Source organism: Populus euphratica, unplaced genomic scaffold (genome assembly GCF_000495115.2).
Source record: "Populus euphratica unplaced genomic scaffold, PopEup_1.0 scaffold132.1, whole genome shotgun sequence".
NCBI lineage: Eukaryota > Viridiplantae > Streptophyta > Magnoliopsida > Malpighiales > Salicaceae > Populus > Populus euphratica.
Genome location: NW_011500019.1, coordinates 281,271 through 297,574, shown reverse-complemented (window position 1 = coordinate 297,574; position 16,304 = coordinate 281,271). Strand labels below are relative to the sequence as shown.

At 30.7% G+C, this 16,304-nt stretch overlaps 2 protein-coding genes and 1 long non-coding RNA gene across 6 annotated transcripts; 2 read left to right on the top strand and 1 right to left on the bottom strand.

The window, feature by feature from the left end:
* The first annotated feature begins 2,557 nt into the window (after positions 1–2,557).
* Positions 2,558–5,202, top strand: LOC105141822 (cytochrome b6-f complex iron-sulfur subunit, chloroplastic-like). The gene is made up of 5 exons (XM_011049189.1): positions 2,558–2,719; positions 2,840–3,084; positions 3,673–3,790; positions 4,445–4,627; positions 4,797–5,202. Exons 1-5 carry the CDS (start codon positions 2,681–2,683, stop codon positions 4,896–4,898), a joined length of 687 nt encoding a protein of 228 aa, XP_011047491.1. The 5' UTR covers positions 2,558–2,680; the 3' UTR covers positions 4,899–5,202.
* Positions 3,019–3,665, bottom strand: LOC105141821 (uncharacterized). The gene is made up of 2 exons (XR_845455.1): positions 3,286–3,665; positions 3,019–3,110 (listed from the first exon to the last, which is right to left on the bottom strand). It is a non-coding gene; the product is annotated as an uncharacterized LOC105141821 (long non-coding RNA).
* Positions 5,203–10,725: 5,523 nt separating the features above from the next.
* Positions 10,726–15,313, top strand: LOC105141820 (equilibrative nucleotide transporter 3-like). 4 transcript variants are annotated; one of them, XM_011049185.1, is made up of 10 exons: positions 10,728–11,003; positions 11,574–11,638; positions 11,743–11,847; positions 12,597–12,752; positions 12,863–13,006; positions 13,118–13,223; positions 13,949–14,124; positions 14,208–14,368; positions 14,556–14,814; positions 14,917–15,313. In XM_011049185.1, the coding sequence occupies exons 2-10, from the start codon at positions 11,597–11,599 to the stop codon at positions 15,022–15,024; spliced, it is 1,257 nt and encodes a 418-aa protein (XP_011047487.1). In that variant the 5' UTR covers positions 10,728–11,003; positions 11,574–11,596; the 3' UTR covers positions 15,025–15,313. The 4 variants fall into 4 exon arrangements, with proteins under 4 accessions (XP_011047490.1, XP_011047487.1, XP_011047489.1 ...); XM_011049187.1 differs by lacking the exon at positions 10,728–11,003 and adding an exon at positions 11,077–11,132; XM_011049186.1 differs by lacking the exon at positions 10,728–11,003 and adding an exon at positions 11,342–11,490.
* The last annotated feature ends 991 nt before the right edge of the window (positions 15,314–16,304 follow it).

Sequence of the window (16,304 nt, the reverse complement as noted above, 5' to 3'; positions counted from 1 at the left end):
GTTTGGATTTGAGGCGCTCGGCTTGGGTTGCCATCTCATGGCTTCTGTTTGTTTTCCCAATTCTCGTATATACTTACTAGAAGAGTATACAAAATATAATTTCAGTCCCCGAAATATTTTTAGATACTAAATAACTTAATACCTCTAATTTAAAAAATAATTAATTAATCGTTAGATCATCTTTGACAGGCAAGTCAGCCACAAAAAAAGTTAAAGATCACAGGAAATTGGTGACAACCCAGCAATCAACTAGCTGCAATTTAACAGATACCTCAATTTTATCTTTTAATTTCAATTTAAAATATATTTTTTCTTTTTAATTTGATTTTTAATTTTTATTAATTTTTATTGAATTGATTTTTCTTTTTAATCACACCCTTTTAATCAATTTTATTTTTTATTTTAATTTTATTTTTTAATATTTTGATTATTTTATATTTTTTGTACCAATTTGTTAAATTGAGTTTTATTTTCATTTTCATCTTTCAATGAAATAGCTCAATTAAAAAAAATTACCACAGTAACATGGAAAATAATTCAGCTATTTCATTTATTTTCCATGTTATTGTGGTTATTTTTTTTTGTAATTTGGTTAATTTGCTATAATTTCCTACTAGTTTTATTTTTTTTAATATATATTTTTTTTATCTAAATATTATTTTTCAAGCAAAATTTTTTTTATCTACCTTGGGGATCCACACCTAGTATTAAATTTGCTATGTTGAATTGCAACATGGTACAATCAAGACTCCAAAATGATTGGGTTTCAAGGTAATAACAAGTAAAATTTAATCAAGAGGGTGCTAAATATTTAAAATTATTATATCAATATGGTACATTAAATAATCTAGGAAAACACCTTTCATATTGATTTTGTATATTAAAGAAAATAAATCTAATTAAATAGACATTAAGATTTTAGTTCATCAAATATCTGACTTGGCATTATAAGGAATATGATTTATAGCGGAGTTAAATTAATTTTATAATATTTTTTATTTAACTTGAATTTAAAATAAAATAATCTATGTATTATCTTGATGTGATCTAGTTAATTTGATTAATCTAAAAATAACCTAATTGACTAATAAAAATATATAAGAATAAAATTAACATAAAAAATCATTCATGTCAATCACACCCTTTTAATCAATTTTATTTATTTTTATTTTATTTTTTAATATTTTGATTATTTTATATTTTTTGTACCAATTTGTTAAATTGAGTTTTATTTTCATTTTCATCTTTCAATGAAATAGCTCAATTAAAAAAAATTACCACAGTAACATGGAAAATAATTCAGCTATTTCATTTATTTTTTTTAGAAAAATATTTTTTTCCATGTTATTGTGGTTATTTTTTTTTGTAATTTGGTTAATTTGCTATAATTTCCTACTAGTTTCATTTTTTTAATATATATTTTTTTATCTAAATATTATTTTTCAAGCAAAATTTTTTTTATCTACCTTGGGGATCCACACCTAGTATTAAATTTGCTATGTAAAAAATTATCTACCTTGGAGATCCACACCTAGTATTAAATTTGCTATGTTGAATTGCAACATGGTACAATCAAGACTCCAAAATGATTGGGTTTCAAGGTAATAACAAGTAAAATTTAATCAAGAGGGTGCTAAATATTTAAAATTATTATATCAATATGGTACATTAAATAATCTAGGAAAACACCTTTCATATTGATTTTGTATATTAAAGAAAATAAATCTAATTAAATAGACATTAAGATTTTAGTTCATCAAATATCTGACTTGGCATTATAAGGAACATGATTTATAGCGGAGTTGAACTAATTTTATAATATTTTTTATTTAATTCGAATTTAAAATAAAATAGTGCATGTATTATCTTGATATGATCTAGTTAATTTGATTAATCTAAAAATAACCTAATTGAATAATAAAAATATACAAGAATAAAATTAAAAAAATAAAATTAACATAAAAAATCATTCATGTTCAACTTTTTATATAACCTGAATTTAAACTAAAATCATGTAAGAGTTTTCTGGTTATGACGCAATTGACTTAGAGTTGATTTAATTAATCTAAGTGCAACTTAGTCATCTGATAAAAAAATACAAATATAAAATTGAAAAAATATAATGAAATTAATAATAAAAAATTTATTTATTTTTTTGTCCGGTTTGAATAGAATTTTATTTATTTATTTTTTTGTCCGGTTTGAATTTAAAATTAAATTATATTAAAATTATTTTAATATGATTTAATTAATTTGATTGGTTTAAAAATAACCTAAATAGTTATTAATGTTTTTAAAATAAAAAATAAAATTGAAAAGAAGAAGAAGGAGAAGGATGAATTGAAAAGGAGAGAGAGTCAAGTTTCCCTAGCTTTTCAATTTCAGTATAGGAGGGTAAGAATTAGACAGAACCGTAAAGCACTTTCTAAGGCCCTTTGGGCTAAGAATTAGGCTAAGAACATAAGTTCTTAGAAGAAAGCCCAAATTTGGGGAAGCCAGCAACTTCTGTCAGAAAGAGAAGCGAAATCTCTAAACATGTGGTCGTGTGGCATCAAGGTAGCTAATGTGCCTTATCTATTACAGTTGTGGTCGTTATAGTTTTAACAGTACTCTCGCATTACCAAACCATTCATAATATCATCAAAGTGTACTCAGTTTTCTGTCCAAGAATCATCAATCCATGGCTTCCTCTACTCTCTCCCCTGCCACTCCCTCGCAGGTAAAGAAAAAGAAAAAATCCCATCAAACATTGACTATTCTTGAACTTAATTTCTTTCTCTTTGATGTTTTGGATTGAATTATGTGTTTTTATTTTTTTTGTTTTTGTTTTGTGTATCAGCTATGCTCTAGCAAGAGTGGCATGTTCTCTCCTACACATGCGGTGTTTGTGAAACCAACAAGGACAAATATGGTGTTGAAGGAGAGAGGAATGAGAATTTCATGCCAGGCTACAAGTGTTCCTGCTGATGATAGAGTGCCTGACATGGGTAAGAGGCAGCTTATGAATCTGCTTCTTTTGGGTGCTATTTCACTCCCCACTGCTGGCATGTTGGTTCCTTACACCTATTTCTTTGTCCCTTCTGGGTAAGAAATGTTCTCGTCTTCTTCTTCTTTCTTTCTAGGCAAAAACCTTAGCCATGTCTTTTGTTTATTTGTGTGTATATATCTCGTTTTTCATATTTTATATTGTGTTGTTTTAATTTTTAATGAATTAAATTTTACTTTTGTGCTGGTTGATATATGTTGGAATGCTATATATTTTCACTATCGAGCTGAATAATCCACCGAATTTAGTTTGGTTTTTTCCTTTATTTTATATTTATATTTTTTTGTCAATTTTCCCTTGCCTAGTTAACAGGTTCTTCAATGGAAATTTTGATTCTCTAAAGGGGGCATTCTTTCTAAAATTCCACTAATGAAGTGTCATTGCTAAAATCAACTTGAGAAGTAAAGAATACAAAAATTCCGACGCTGTGTTTAAGTTTATAAATTACTTCTTTGAGATTAACCTCGCTTGCTAAGTTCTAAATTGCCTCATATATACAATTGCTATAATTTATTTGTTTAGGGATTAAATTTCTGGCCGTTAGCAACCATAACATGCCTGCATTTCGTTGGGACGTTGCTAAATACAAATTACTTTTCCTTGCTGTAATTGGAAAAATTTATCAGGCTCGGAGGAGGTGGTGGTGGTACCATTGCCAAGGATGCCCTTGGAAATGATATCATTGCAGAGCAATGGCTTAAGACTCATGGCCCTGGAGACCGAACCCTTTCTCAAGGATTAAAGGTACTGGCAGCTTTCCTTTCCTTTCTTAAAGCACATGTTTTTCATTGCATTTTCCGTTCTTATTGTATAAAATTCGTCGTACACTGATTGGTCATTATAAGGAGTACATTTATCTCTGTTTTGATGCAAGATAATCATATTTTCTGGTCATTAACTTGTCAGAAAATATTACACCTTCGGTTCTACTTTTCTTTCAAGTTCTTATTGGAAGTTGGTCATGCGTTGTAAGAAATGTTGGCATGGATCCAGTCATTGCTGTGATGCTGTCTTGCTCTAGCATAAAACGGAGCTCGAAATATGTTTGCACTCGAGCCAATGAGATATTTGTGAAATTGCTGTCACACTTCTACAAGGCGTAGTAACGTTGTAAGCAGACCTATAAAATGTTGCAAACTAAATCATTTTTTGTTCCTTGTGAAAAGAATCTGTGGAGATTGTCTAAAATGATGAGAAAATTAGTGTTGTTTCATATTCAGGATTTTCAATATCATATCTTCAAATGTTTTTTGAGGATCTATTTTAACAAAACTGATATTACTTGCAAAAACACAATCATGCGGCGCTCAAACATTGATTTCTATCAACTTCATATACTCTGAAATATTTTGTAATGCTGAACAGTGAATCATTTGGATTGTTTTTTATGGATTTCAGGGAGATCCAACCTACCTTGTTGTGGAGAAAGATAGAGTTCTTGCAACTTATGGAATTAATGCAGTCTGCACACACCTTGGGTGTGTCGTGCCCTGGAATCAAGCTGAGAAGAAGTTCATCTGCCCTTGCCATGGATCACAGTACAATGACCAAGGAAGAGTTGTCCGAGGACCTGCTCCTCTGGTAAGTCAAACATAACTTTCCTTTTATTTCTTGGTGGATTGCTCTATTTTAGATGATAAAAAAACAACAACACTTCTTTAAAATCAACAACCAGCAACAGTTTGCTTGCTATAATGATTTTTGAGTTCACCCTCGCAATAACCGCCTTCAATATGACTTCTCTGTGCAGTCATTGGCACTGGCTCACTGCGATGTAGACGATGGCAAGGTGGTCTTTGTTCCATGGGTCGAAACAGATTTCAGAACCGGTGATGCTCCATGGTGGTCTTAAGCCTCTTGTTCAATCAATCATCAAATGTTTCATATATTGAAGACGTGAATTGGTTTGTTTTGCAACAATGCAAAACATCCTTTGTCATAGAGGCATGCTATGTGAATTCGAGCTCATAAGATGTAAGGATAACCATATGATTTAAGCATGGCTAATCTTGTGATGCTTGACAACATATTCTTTATACCTAAATTCTATTGCATTATCATTTATGTCCGTAGCCAATAGAGCAATGGCAACCATACATGTTATTTGTAGCTGCCATACATGCCAATTGATCAATAGTATCCTTACTATTTTCAAATTTAGGAGATCAAATCTATCCTGCAATAACATTCTTAAGTCAGGAATTCTAATCCTGTTAGCTCTTGTTTAGAACTTCTACTGTAACTTTGAAAGCTTGGTTCTCATCAGTTGCACGATACATTTACCACCTCTCTCATGCCATTCTGCAATATCTCAAAACAAATCCCTTATCAAAATTAATAATAATAATAAAAAAAGGATGTGACTCATGAAGAATGAGCCATGGTGGTTGAACAAATGATATGTTGAGCGACCCGAGCTTTCTTATTCTAGTGACTGTCTATGAGAAAGGGGTGATTTGACAGAGTGTATAGGGTGGACAGAGTTCTTCAACACCTAAAGTCTTCCGTCGTTTTTCAATATATCAGAACGATTCTCTTACCAAAATTAATAAAAAAATAAGATATGTCCCATGAACTATGAGCCATGATGTTATGAGCCATGATGTTTGAAGTGTTTGAGAATATGATAATAATAATAATAATAATAATAATAATAATAATAATAATAATAATAATAATTTTTTAAAGTATTTTTTATTTAAAAAATAGTAAAATAATTCTTATCATCCTAAACTATAAATGATGGAACTAACATGATATATACTGAAAGGTTTATTTCATAAAACTGTTCTTGAAAAAATTATCTATAATACTATTTAAATACAAGAAAAATATCTTAACCAGTAAAATCTTAATTAAATTAAAAATTATAATCTAAATAAAAAAAAACTTGAAACAAAATCTTCTGCTTCTAAGTACTTGGGTTCTCAAACTTAAGGTTATAACCCTTCATTATAAAGAAAATTACTCTTATAAATTCTAAAAGATTTATTTTATAATTCTCTTTGAAAAAATAGCCTAAAAGGATGTTAAATTACAAGAAGAGCATCCTAAATAGTAGAATTTTAATTGAATTGAAAATTATATCGAAATAGGAAAAATAACAAGAAAGTTAAAGAAAATTCTAATACAGTATCTTTCAGGGCTTGATTTGGGTCTAAGAAATCTAGCAAACTACATGCTCCTAATATAATTAGAACTTTAAAATGATATGATAAAATTTCAGCTAGAACTATATTTTGTCTATTTTTATTAGATTATACGTTGAATTGTTCAAAAGTTCTCAAAACCTAGAAAATTATAACTATTAAAAGAGTAATATATTAAAAATAATTAGGCCAAGAATAATAATCCCAACCTTTGTTTTCCAGCGGTTGGTGATATTATTCGGATTAAGCCCCTAGGTAATTTCTAGATTAGTTTAATGATGGGTTCCATGGGCCATATATATGTTAGATAGCCAAACAAGATTAACACAATGTCTTTATTCAGACCAATGAAATTTTATGTTCCAGGCTTCAACTAAGCTCATTTTCTAACGTAGTTCGATTACTAAATACTAAACTTTTGAGCTCACTATTAAGAAATCCATGCTACCCTGTTATTAAATATTTTTTATTAATTAGGCCCCAATGCTATAATAAAGAAAAGGGAAATCTCCTATTTGTTGATGGGATTACATAAGGTTCTGATGGGCACATGGTACGTGAGGGCACAAGATGTGTCCAAGTGCTGCGTCGTGCTCTACTGTTCTTGGAGATTTATCAAATATTTCTCATCTGGGGTGGAATCTAGTTCTTCAAGATCTAGGGGCTAAATTGATTTGGAAGTTGATCAAAGAATCGAGTAATCTGACCCATTCTCAAATAGTCACGAGCGTGTGGAAAGCCTGTTTAAGTTAAATGCTACTTGGAGAATAGTCCAATAATACCTCTGCTTAACAAACAATTTTAAGAATAAATAAAATATATTTATTAATTATAATTTATGAAATAAAAATTATATTCATTTTAAAAAAAAGTTCTAAATATGAAATGAAAATTGTTCAGGCTCCACTTGTTATATATAAATAAAAAAAATAACATTTCTTGAATATTTTAAAAAGTCTCATAGTTTTGTTAAATTGGTTTTAAATGTGTGTTTGATATTATAATTAATAACTGGTTATTGATATTTGGAAAAGAAGGTTTTAAAAAACTAAAAAATTATAGTTTTTTTTTCCACCAAGATTTCAAGAAAAAAATTCTTAGTAAGACTCCTAAAATTATAACATATATTAATTAACTAAATACTTTAATTGTATATAGTATATAGTTGGGTAAAACACATACAGCTATGACGCTAAATGGAGCCAAACCTAATCTCTAATCTTTAATATTGTGGTGTATTGAAGGGATCCACTCTTGCCCAATACTTGAGAATATGAAAAAGAAACTTGTACTCATGCCATCGCTGTCATCCTTACTTAAGAATGAGCTAATAATTTTTTTTTTTTTTTGTATTCTTCAAGTTTTAACAAGAGGATGTCCTCTTGTTAAGGATAATTTTAATTTTGAAGAGATGTAGTTTAATTAATTAGATTATAGATTTATTATTTAAATATTATTAATTTAAATTTTATAAAATTTAAAATTATAAGAGATTTATATAATTATTAATTTTAAAGTTACAGATTTAGTCAAAATACATATAGCCTAAATACTAATATTAATAAAAAAAATATTTTTGCTCAACAAGGAACAAAATAATAATATTAAGCTATTTTTAAAATATTTTGTATCATATTTAAATTAATGACGGAAAGAGGAAAGAGAAAATGAATTAAAAAAAATTTATTGGCCCAAATCCGACGAAAAATAGTCAACCGTAAGAAATGTCAGCTTGACCCTGGGATTATCCAGTAACGGTGTTCACACTTCTTAATGAGTTTGCAGGCCGGAAAACTCATCCCACTTGTGATAAAATCCTTATTTTCTTTCTCCTTTTGGATGAATGAATTGAAATTTTAAGTTGTGAAAACCAAAATTGTTCACATTTTCTACTGAAAATGCAAATGCAAGTTCTTTAAATCCAAGAAGGAAAAAAAAAACGAAAATAGTTGAAATAAAAGAAAATGTTCTTGATCTTCCTAAAATTAATTCATTTTAAAATTGATTCAAAGATAGATTTATTTATATTTTTATATTTTTAACTTAATATATTTGTGTTTTTTTTTTTTTATATATGAGCTGGAACACTAACCGAACGTATAATTAATAGTGGGTAAAAGAAAAATGATTTTATTGTGATAATTGAGAAGAAAAATGCTTTTAAGTAAAGTTCAATTATCTCCTGGCTTTAGTATAATTGCACGTATCTTTTGAGGCTTAACTTCAGTGGTTGGTAAACTTATCTCTTATATATCACTCAATGCTGGAGTCTTATGTGGGATCATAAGAAATAAATGACCTGCTTACGACTTCACTAACAAAAAAAATTAGTCTTGTTATGTCGTAACAAGCTTATTTGAAGATGCTTTATAATTAAACATAAGAGAGTATAAATAAAAAAATATAAATCATAATTAAACTCTTAATGATACTATAATGTGGAATAATTACTTCAACTAAAAAATATTGATATTAGATAAGACTTAAAAATATAATTTATATTATTTTTTAATATACTCTGTTAAACGAAAGTATTTTAGATTTGAAATTTATATAGATGCACCAATGTTACTACAAGAAAATTTGTAATTAATATTTGATTTTTATATGAAGATAATTAATTTTTAAATACTTGTATTTTTTATAAATTTATTTTTTAAAATTATTTTCTATTTATGTTCAATAAATTTTTTTAATATTTTTAAATTATTAATATTGAGATTACTGATGGAATAATTCTGTCGGTATATTCTACATAATTGAAAAGGAATTATAGCGAATGCCTCTACAATTGTTAAATCATTGACAAAATAATTCTATTGATATATTCAAAAGAGTTGAAAAAGAATTATTAAAAACATTCCTGTTGCTGTTAAATCACCAACAAAATAATTTCATTAGTATATTTTAGAGAGTTAAAAAAATTACTATAAATATCACTGTAAATCACCGAGGGAATTACCGACATATTGAAACGGGTAATTGTTTTTGGTGTGCATGGTCAATTTGTAAAAACATCGGTAAATTTATTAATGATAGACTTACCAACAAATAAAAAATTATCGACGAATGTTTTTTTGACAGACAATTTTAGTCCATAATTCTATTTGTAAAATAATCACAGATAAAATATTGGTGTAAATATCGACATAAATTTCTATCGACAAAATTATTAAATTTGATAGTGTATCTTATGCTTAATTTTATTAAGTATAATGAGACGGTAAAATTAGAATTCATGATCTCTTGATCAACAAAATTTTAATATTATATTAAAAAATAATTTTAATTTAAAAACTTAAATTATTAAATAAAATATCAAAATAAAATTTATATTATTTTTTAACATGAAAAAATAATATTTTTTGTACATCAAAATTGATTTAAAAATACCATCATATCATTAAAAAAATCACATTAATAGTTTTGCTTTTGCTGGTTAATTTACGTGCAACATCTTGACACTCAAGAAAATGAAGTATTAGGTTCCATGACGGCAACGCCAAGTTGCCAACTGCTCCTAAAATGTGAACACATAGACTTTCTCTTCTCTTCTATGTAGCGCTCCAAGTCATATCCATGTTGGTAATGATTCTATATTGATATGGTATATTAAAAAAAAAAACTAATAATCCTTTTTAGATACTGTAATCCTTAAATTTAAATCTAATAAATAAAAAAGATATTTTTTTAATCATGAAATCAAAACAAGGATATATAAATATATTTTTTAATCATCATGTCAATACAAGGATAAGGCTTCCTAATTTTAAAATTTCATTTGCGGGATCAAGGATTGTTCTTTCGATTCAGACGGTATTATCATCCTTAAGATCGAATAGCCTTATTCCCATGAAAGCTCCTAGAAAACAGCCACCCCTGCCCCCGTTTTATTTTTTTTGTGGCTTTCTAGCTGTAAATTTCAACTCAAACAAATAAACATTAAAATTACATGCGCAGACTTTTATATAAATGATTTTTTGTTCTATAAATGACCAATTGTAGCTCAATACCCTCAACTTGGAAAATGCTTAAAAAAAGCACTCGAAAAAACCCACTTCACCAAAGATGGGTGTCCAAGTTAATCAATCCAAGTTAATCAATTTTGGTCTTTATAGATCACTATTCCACATTATATAATTTTGCACCATTATACATATCAGACTTGCTGCTCTATGACATAAATTTGAGACATTCTACAATGCTTTTGGAAGGGAAACAAAAAAAAAAGGGAAGAAATATTGGTCTTATAGGCATTCTACAATGCTTTTGGAAGGGGAAAAAAAGGGAAGAAATATTGGTCTTATATTACCTTTCCAGAACAATTTCTTTTGTTTTTAAAATCATTTTTCTAAGCAACTTAATTGAAAGATTGATAGGGAAACCGCAAAATAATACCGACTCTAAACCGTGATTAGATTCTATAAGCGATGCATATAAATATAGTTCCATGCCGCAAAAAAAGCTAGAACACACATGTATAAAAACAGATGAAGTTGCAGCCGCCCAAGTCAAAAGCAAAACAGAGAAAAAAAAAGAGAAAAAGAGAACGTAGACTTGTGAGTCAGTGAGTGGATAAGTAATCTTACCTGTCTTTTTTCGTTATTTTTAACATGAGAAAGCTGCCAGTTTGATAAGACTTTTGGGGTTTAAAAAGATCTTCTATCTAACATCGGAATCTTCAAACTTCAAAGCCCTCTTCGAAAACGTTTCTTATATATTCTCTTGTTTTTATACTAAACAACACAGATTCCAAATTCTATTAAAAGTTAAAACTTCTCATGTGATACGTGCTCCCTTTTAAAAGGTTAAGTCTAATTTTTCATGCATACAGATATATGTGTGTATCAGTGTATGTATGTATATTATGAATGTCTATTGAGAGGAAGGGAATTGATGCTTGATTATTTTCTTCAAGAAATTCTGGATCTTGGAAGGTTTTGTTTTCTTTTTGTTCTGTAATTTATTGATATGATGGTAGATGGAATTTGGTAGCTTCAGTTTTTTATATAATAAATTCTTGACCGATCAGTTCAGATATCTTCTTACAATTCTTGTTGTGATGATGATAATATTTGACCAAGGTTATTAAATGGGCTTTTCACACTCCAATAATTAAAAGGACCTGTGTGTTGCTTTCTTTTTGTTTACTTCATTAGGGAGAAAGCATATTTTTAAAGATAAGAAAGTATAGGGGTCATGGTCATGGAAATATTATGTAATCCCCAATTGGTTTTCAAATTTATTTTTAGAACTTCTTGCTGATGATGTTTGATTTCCATCTGGTTTATTTAGGCAAGTTTTCTGACTTTCACAGATTTAGCATATACCTTGTTGTTCAATCTCTTGTAGTGTTAAGTTGTAGTGTATATTTGCAGGAGATATTTGAAAGCAATCAACTATGGCAGCACTTGATGGCAGCGAAGCTCCTGCTAAGCTCAAGGTTTGTTATTTCAATCCTTCGGTTGATTGAAGTAGTAAACTATGCAACAAGGTAAAGTCTATTTTCTTGATGGAATTTCTGATATGCTTGCTCCTTCAATGCAGGGAAAGTACGCTGCTATGATAGTATGTTGGCTGCTTGGAATTGGTTGCCTTTTTTCATGGAATAGTATGCTCACAATTGAAGATTATTATGTTTACATTTTCCCGGTATTTCCCTTCTCTATTTGTTGCGATTTTTTGTTGGTTTCAGCTTGCTTTGGATCTTTCCATATTGCTGTTTTATTGATGCTTTAATTTGGATGTTTGACAAGCCAGCTTTTAAAAAACTGGAGTTGACGAACTATTGGTGCCCAAATAATTCGTTAGGTGTTGGTCAGAACAAATATAGAGTTGTCTTGAACATAATTTTGTCACCACACACACATATGCATATAAAAACCCACACTGATTCCTGTATATGACCTTGAATTCGACTTTTTCGCTGATGAAGCTACTGAAACATGTGAAGTTTTTATGTCACTGTGAATGGTGATTGCCTGCAGTGTTCTTAAGAATTTCTTTTCCACTGCAGAGAACATATATAGTTTTTGTGAACTATTCTCCTTTTTTCGGAATGGTGCTGATTGGGCTCTGATAATGATAAGTAATGAGAAAGGTCCTTTTCACAATGCAATGCCAATTTTAGATGCATGGTTTAAGAAATTATGGATGTCTGGTACAAGCATTTATACCTTCTTAATTATTTGTTGATTTCTTCAGCATTTATTTGAACTGAAATTCGATATATTATTTGAAAGTGTGCAGTGCTCTGCCAACTCGTTTTTATTTCCCAACTCTTCACACTAAAAGTTTTCTTTCCTTTAAAGCTTAATGGCATATTAAAGGATGTGGGCATCTTATAATGGCTGCATATTGGATTGTGTAGATGGTTGATTAGTTTTTGTTTCGTTATGCAGCACTACCACCCGTCAAGGGTCCTTACTCTTGTATATCAACCCTTTGCCCTTGGTACAATTGCAGTGCTGACATACAATGAGGCAAAGATCAATACCAGATTGAGGAACTTATTTGGATATGCTCTTTTCTTCCTTAGCACTCTTTTGGTTTTAGTTGTGAGTACTCTTTCATCTTTAGATTTCCACGTATCTCATTGTCTAACTTCATTAATTATATGCACGTAAACTATGTTTCAATCCTTTTTTTCTTTGTTTTGCTGCCATAGTTGGATTTAGCTACATCGGGAAAAGGAGGTATTGGAACTTTCATTGGAGTTTGTGCAATTAGTGGTGCTTTTGGAGTCGCAGATGCGCATGTGCAGGGTGGGATGGTTGGCGACCTGTCTTTCATGCAGCCTGAATTTATTCAGGTCAGTTTGTACTGTCAGCCTTGTGAAATGTTTCATGGGCATCGATGGTTCCATAAATGTTTGATTCTGATTTGATTGAGTTTATCTTTTTTCTTGTTTAAATTTTTGCAGTCTTTCCTTGCTGGTTTAGCAGCATCCGGGGCTCTAACCTCTGCATTGAGGCTAATTACAAAAGCAGCATTTGACAATTCTCAGGATGGTCTTCGCAAGGGAGCCAGTATGTTCAATCCCCTTTTGATTATGCTTCCTGTAATTTTCATTTCAAAAAGTAGTAACGAAAAATGAAACTGAATTTTTTTTCTTGGAAAACTATTTTCTGATGACATTTCAATGGTTGTACCCCCAAAAACCAGTATTAATGCTCTGTCCTTTGTTTGATATGTCTGTCCTTCATGGGCTAAAAGAGTATATGCTCCTCTCTCGCGCTCAAGTTTCTATCTCAATTAAGTTTCCTACTTGTGTTGTATTTGAGAGCTCTCCTATTCATTTCAAGTCACTGCTGGCTGATCCAAGTTACCATGGAAATGTTTATGCATGCTCACTGATAGAATCTGGGTGATTTATGACTATATAGTTTCATCTCATTTCACTCAAATTTCCATTTTTAGTTCTTTTGGAATTCAGGGGCATGTTACCATTTATACATGGAGAGACAATGACATTAATTCTCTTGCTTCGTAGATGGAGCAGCAGCTTTAGAATTTGATTCGATGACTTGAATAGTATATTATCTATGCCCTTTGTAAATTATTGGTTGGGGTTGAACACAAATTCATTCTCTTGAACTTTCTTAAATAGTGCTAGCAAGTAACTATTGTACTGCCATGTATGTATACTTACGGATAATAATTCTTGACAAATCGTGATTTTAAGAAATATTATTCTCTTCAATTTCTGCCGATTCGGTTTCTATGGCTAACAGTTTTCCACCATTTATTGCAGTTCTATTTTTCGCCATCTGTACCTTTTTTGAGCTTCTCTGTGTTCTTCTCTATGCTTACATTTTCCCCAAACTGGACATTGTGAAGCACTACCGCTCCAAGGCAGCCTCAGAAGGATCAAAAACTGTTTCAGCTGATCTTGCTGCTGGTGGCATCCAAACATTGCTCAAACCGGAAGTATACCTCCTTCCCTTTGTGTATGTATGACACAATATGTTTATGGTATTTCCTTTATCCTGAAGACCTTGTAATTATAACAGGCCCAAGAAGACCCAAAACAACTGGAGCGGCTGAGCAGCAAGGAGTTGCTATTGCAGAATATTGATTATGCAATCGATATGTTTCTGATATATGTCCTGACACTGTCTATTTTCCCTGGATTCTTATCTGAAGACACTGGAACACACAGTTTGGGCGGATGGTAAGTCTCAGTTTAATTTTCTATCGTGGAGGTAATTTCAATAGCAAACATTCTTCCAAATGAGTGTGTTCTGTATGTTCAGAATCTCTAAATCTTGTGCTATGTCAGGTATGCGCTTGTATTGATAGCAATGTCCAAATGAGTGTGTTCTGTATCTTCAGAATCTCTAAATCTTGTGCTATGCCAGGTATGCGCTTGTATTGATAGCAATGTATAATGTGTGTGATTTAATTGGGAGATATATTCCACTCCTGAAATTCTTGAAGTTGGAGTCCCGGAAAGGTCTAATGATAGCCATTCTCTCTCGCTTCTTGCTCGTGCCGGCTTTCTATTTCACTGCAAAGTATGGAGACCAGGGCTGGATGATAATGCTAACATCTTTCTTGGGGTTAACTAATGGTTACCTAACTGTGTGTGTCCTTACTTCTGCACCGAAAGGTTACAAGGTTTGTTTGCAACATGATTCTCCAGAGCATCTGTTTCCTGTAATGGTTTTGTGTAGTGCTGAATAAAATTTACTAAAATAAAAATCATTTGTTCATTCTTAGGGACCGGAGCAAAATGCGTTGGGCAATCTGCTTGTATTGTTTCTTCTTGGTGGAATCTTTGCTGGGGTTACTCTTGACTGGTTGTGGCTTATAGGCAAGGGATGGTGAACATGGAACTTTGATATTGAAGTAGGGAGTGTCTTTTTATACTAAGCCAGTTTCAGATTTACGGCATGGTGATTTATGACGAGATTGCAAAGTGTAATGTTAGTCATCCGTTTGAATTTGGTGGATGTACTGAATCAATCTTTATTACAGTTCCAACTCTCTTTTGTACAGTTCTCCTAGACAAATAGAAGAATCGATTGTTTCTCTTGTAACATTTATGCCCCAGAAACTAGCTGATGATCAGTGCTAATCAATTACAAATGAGGCCTTTATGTTGTTCTTTTTTTAATTCTCTGTGTCCCTCAAGAGGATGAGGATTGATGCTTCTTTTGAAAAATATTTCCTGCTATTATTAACAAGAATCCGGCTCTTGGAAGCTTCCGTTTGCCTTTTCTTGCAAGTAGAAGTAAATGATGATTGAAGTTTGTACGAAGTCGCTTATTTTTCTGTATAATATATTGATAAGAAGGTAGAGAGTGTTTGATTGCTCCATTTGTATACAATATTTTGGTCTCAATAGTCAGGTTTCCTCGAGAATTTTCACACATTGAGACCAAGTCCCTCTCTCTATCATATATTGAGAAGGTTATTCATATCCGGATTGGTGTGTTCATAAGAAACTTCTTTCTCGTGACTCCCTCTAGGATTTGGATTCCCTTGGATGATAAACAACCAATTTTGTTTGTATAATAAATTTGAAGATTCAATTCAGATATCTTGTCGGATTTTTATTGTGATCATCATTATAATTGATGTGGTCTTTGACTTGAGCTATTCTATGAGGATCTTCACCCTCCAACAACGGAAAATTTACCTATTTGGTGGTTTCTTGCTTTTGTTTTAATGGTAAGGGTCATACTTGATAATCATGGATAAAATTCAATCTGTGTCAGTTGCAGCTGTATATACTTGCAGGAGCTACTTGAAAGCAAATATTACAGCACTTGGATAGCGTTTAGTTACTGACTTGAAACAAAAGAGACAATGATAGTTTTAACAGAGAGGACATGCTTTTACTTTGAGACATTTTCCATCTATGTAACTAAACATGTTTTTGTTCTTTATGTATATATCCTTTTGTCTGGATTTTAACGAAATGCAACTTTGATGGCAGTGTAGTTCCGGCGAAGCTAGAGGTTTGTAATTTCTATCCCTTTATTGAGTTAACTAGGAAACCTTTGGATACAGATTTTTGCAAAATTTCATATTGGTGGTTCTTTGATGGTGCGCCGTGTTATTTTTTGTGCCTTTTACGACACAATTATTTATCAAAGACTTTT

Excerpts from the sequence above, each read along its gene's own strand:
- LOC105141820 (XM_011049185.1), top strand. The coding sequence starts at position 11,597 with ATGGCAGCACTTGATGGCAGCGAAGCTCCTGCTAAGCTCAAG. Across the intron at positions 13,007-13,117 it reads TGCAGCCTGAATTTATTCAG|TCTTTCCTTGCTGGTTTAGC; the intron begins GTCAGTTTGTAC and ends AAATTTTTGCAG. Across the intron at positions 14,125-14,207 it reads AAACATTGCTCAAACCGGAA|GCCCAAGAAGACCCAAAACA; the intron begins GTATACCTCCTT and ends TAATTATAACAG.
- LOC105141822 (XM_011049189.1), top strand. The coding sequence starts at position 2,681 with ATGGCTTCCTCTACTCTCTCCCCTGCCACTCCCTCGCAG. Across the intron at positions 2,720-2,839 it reads CCCCTGCCACTCCCTCGCAG|CTATGCTCTAGCAAGAGTGG; the intron begins GTAAAGAAAAAG and ends TTTGTGTATCAG. Across the intron at positions 3,085-3,672 it reads TATTTCTTTGTCCCTTCTGG|GCTCGGAGGAGGTGGTGGTG; the intron begins GTAAGAAATGTT and ends AAAATTTATCAG.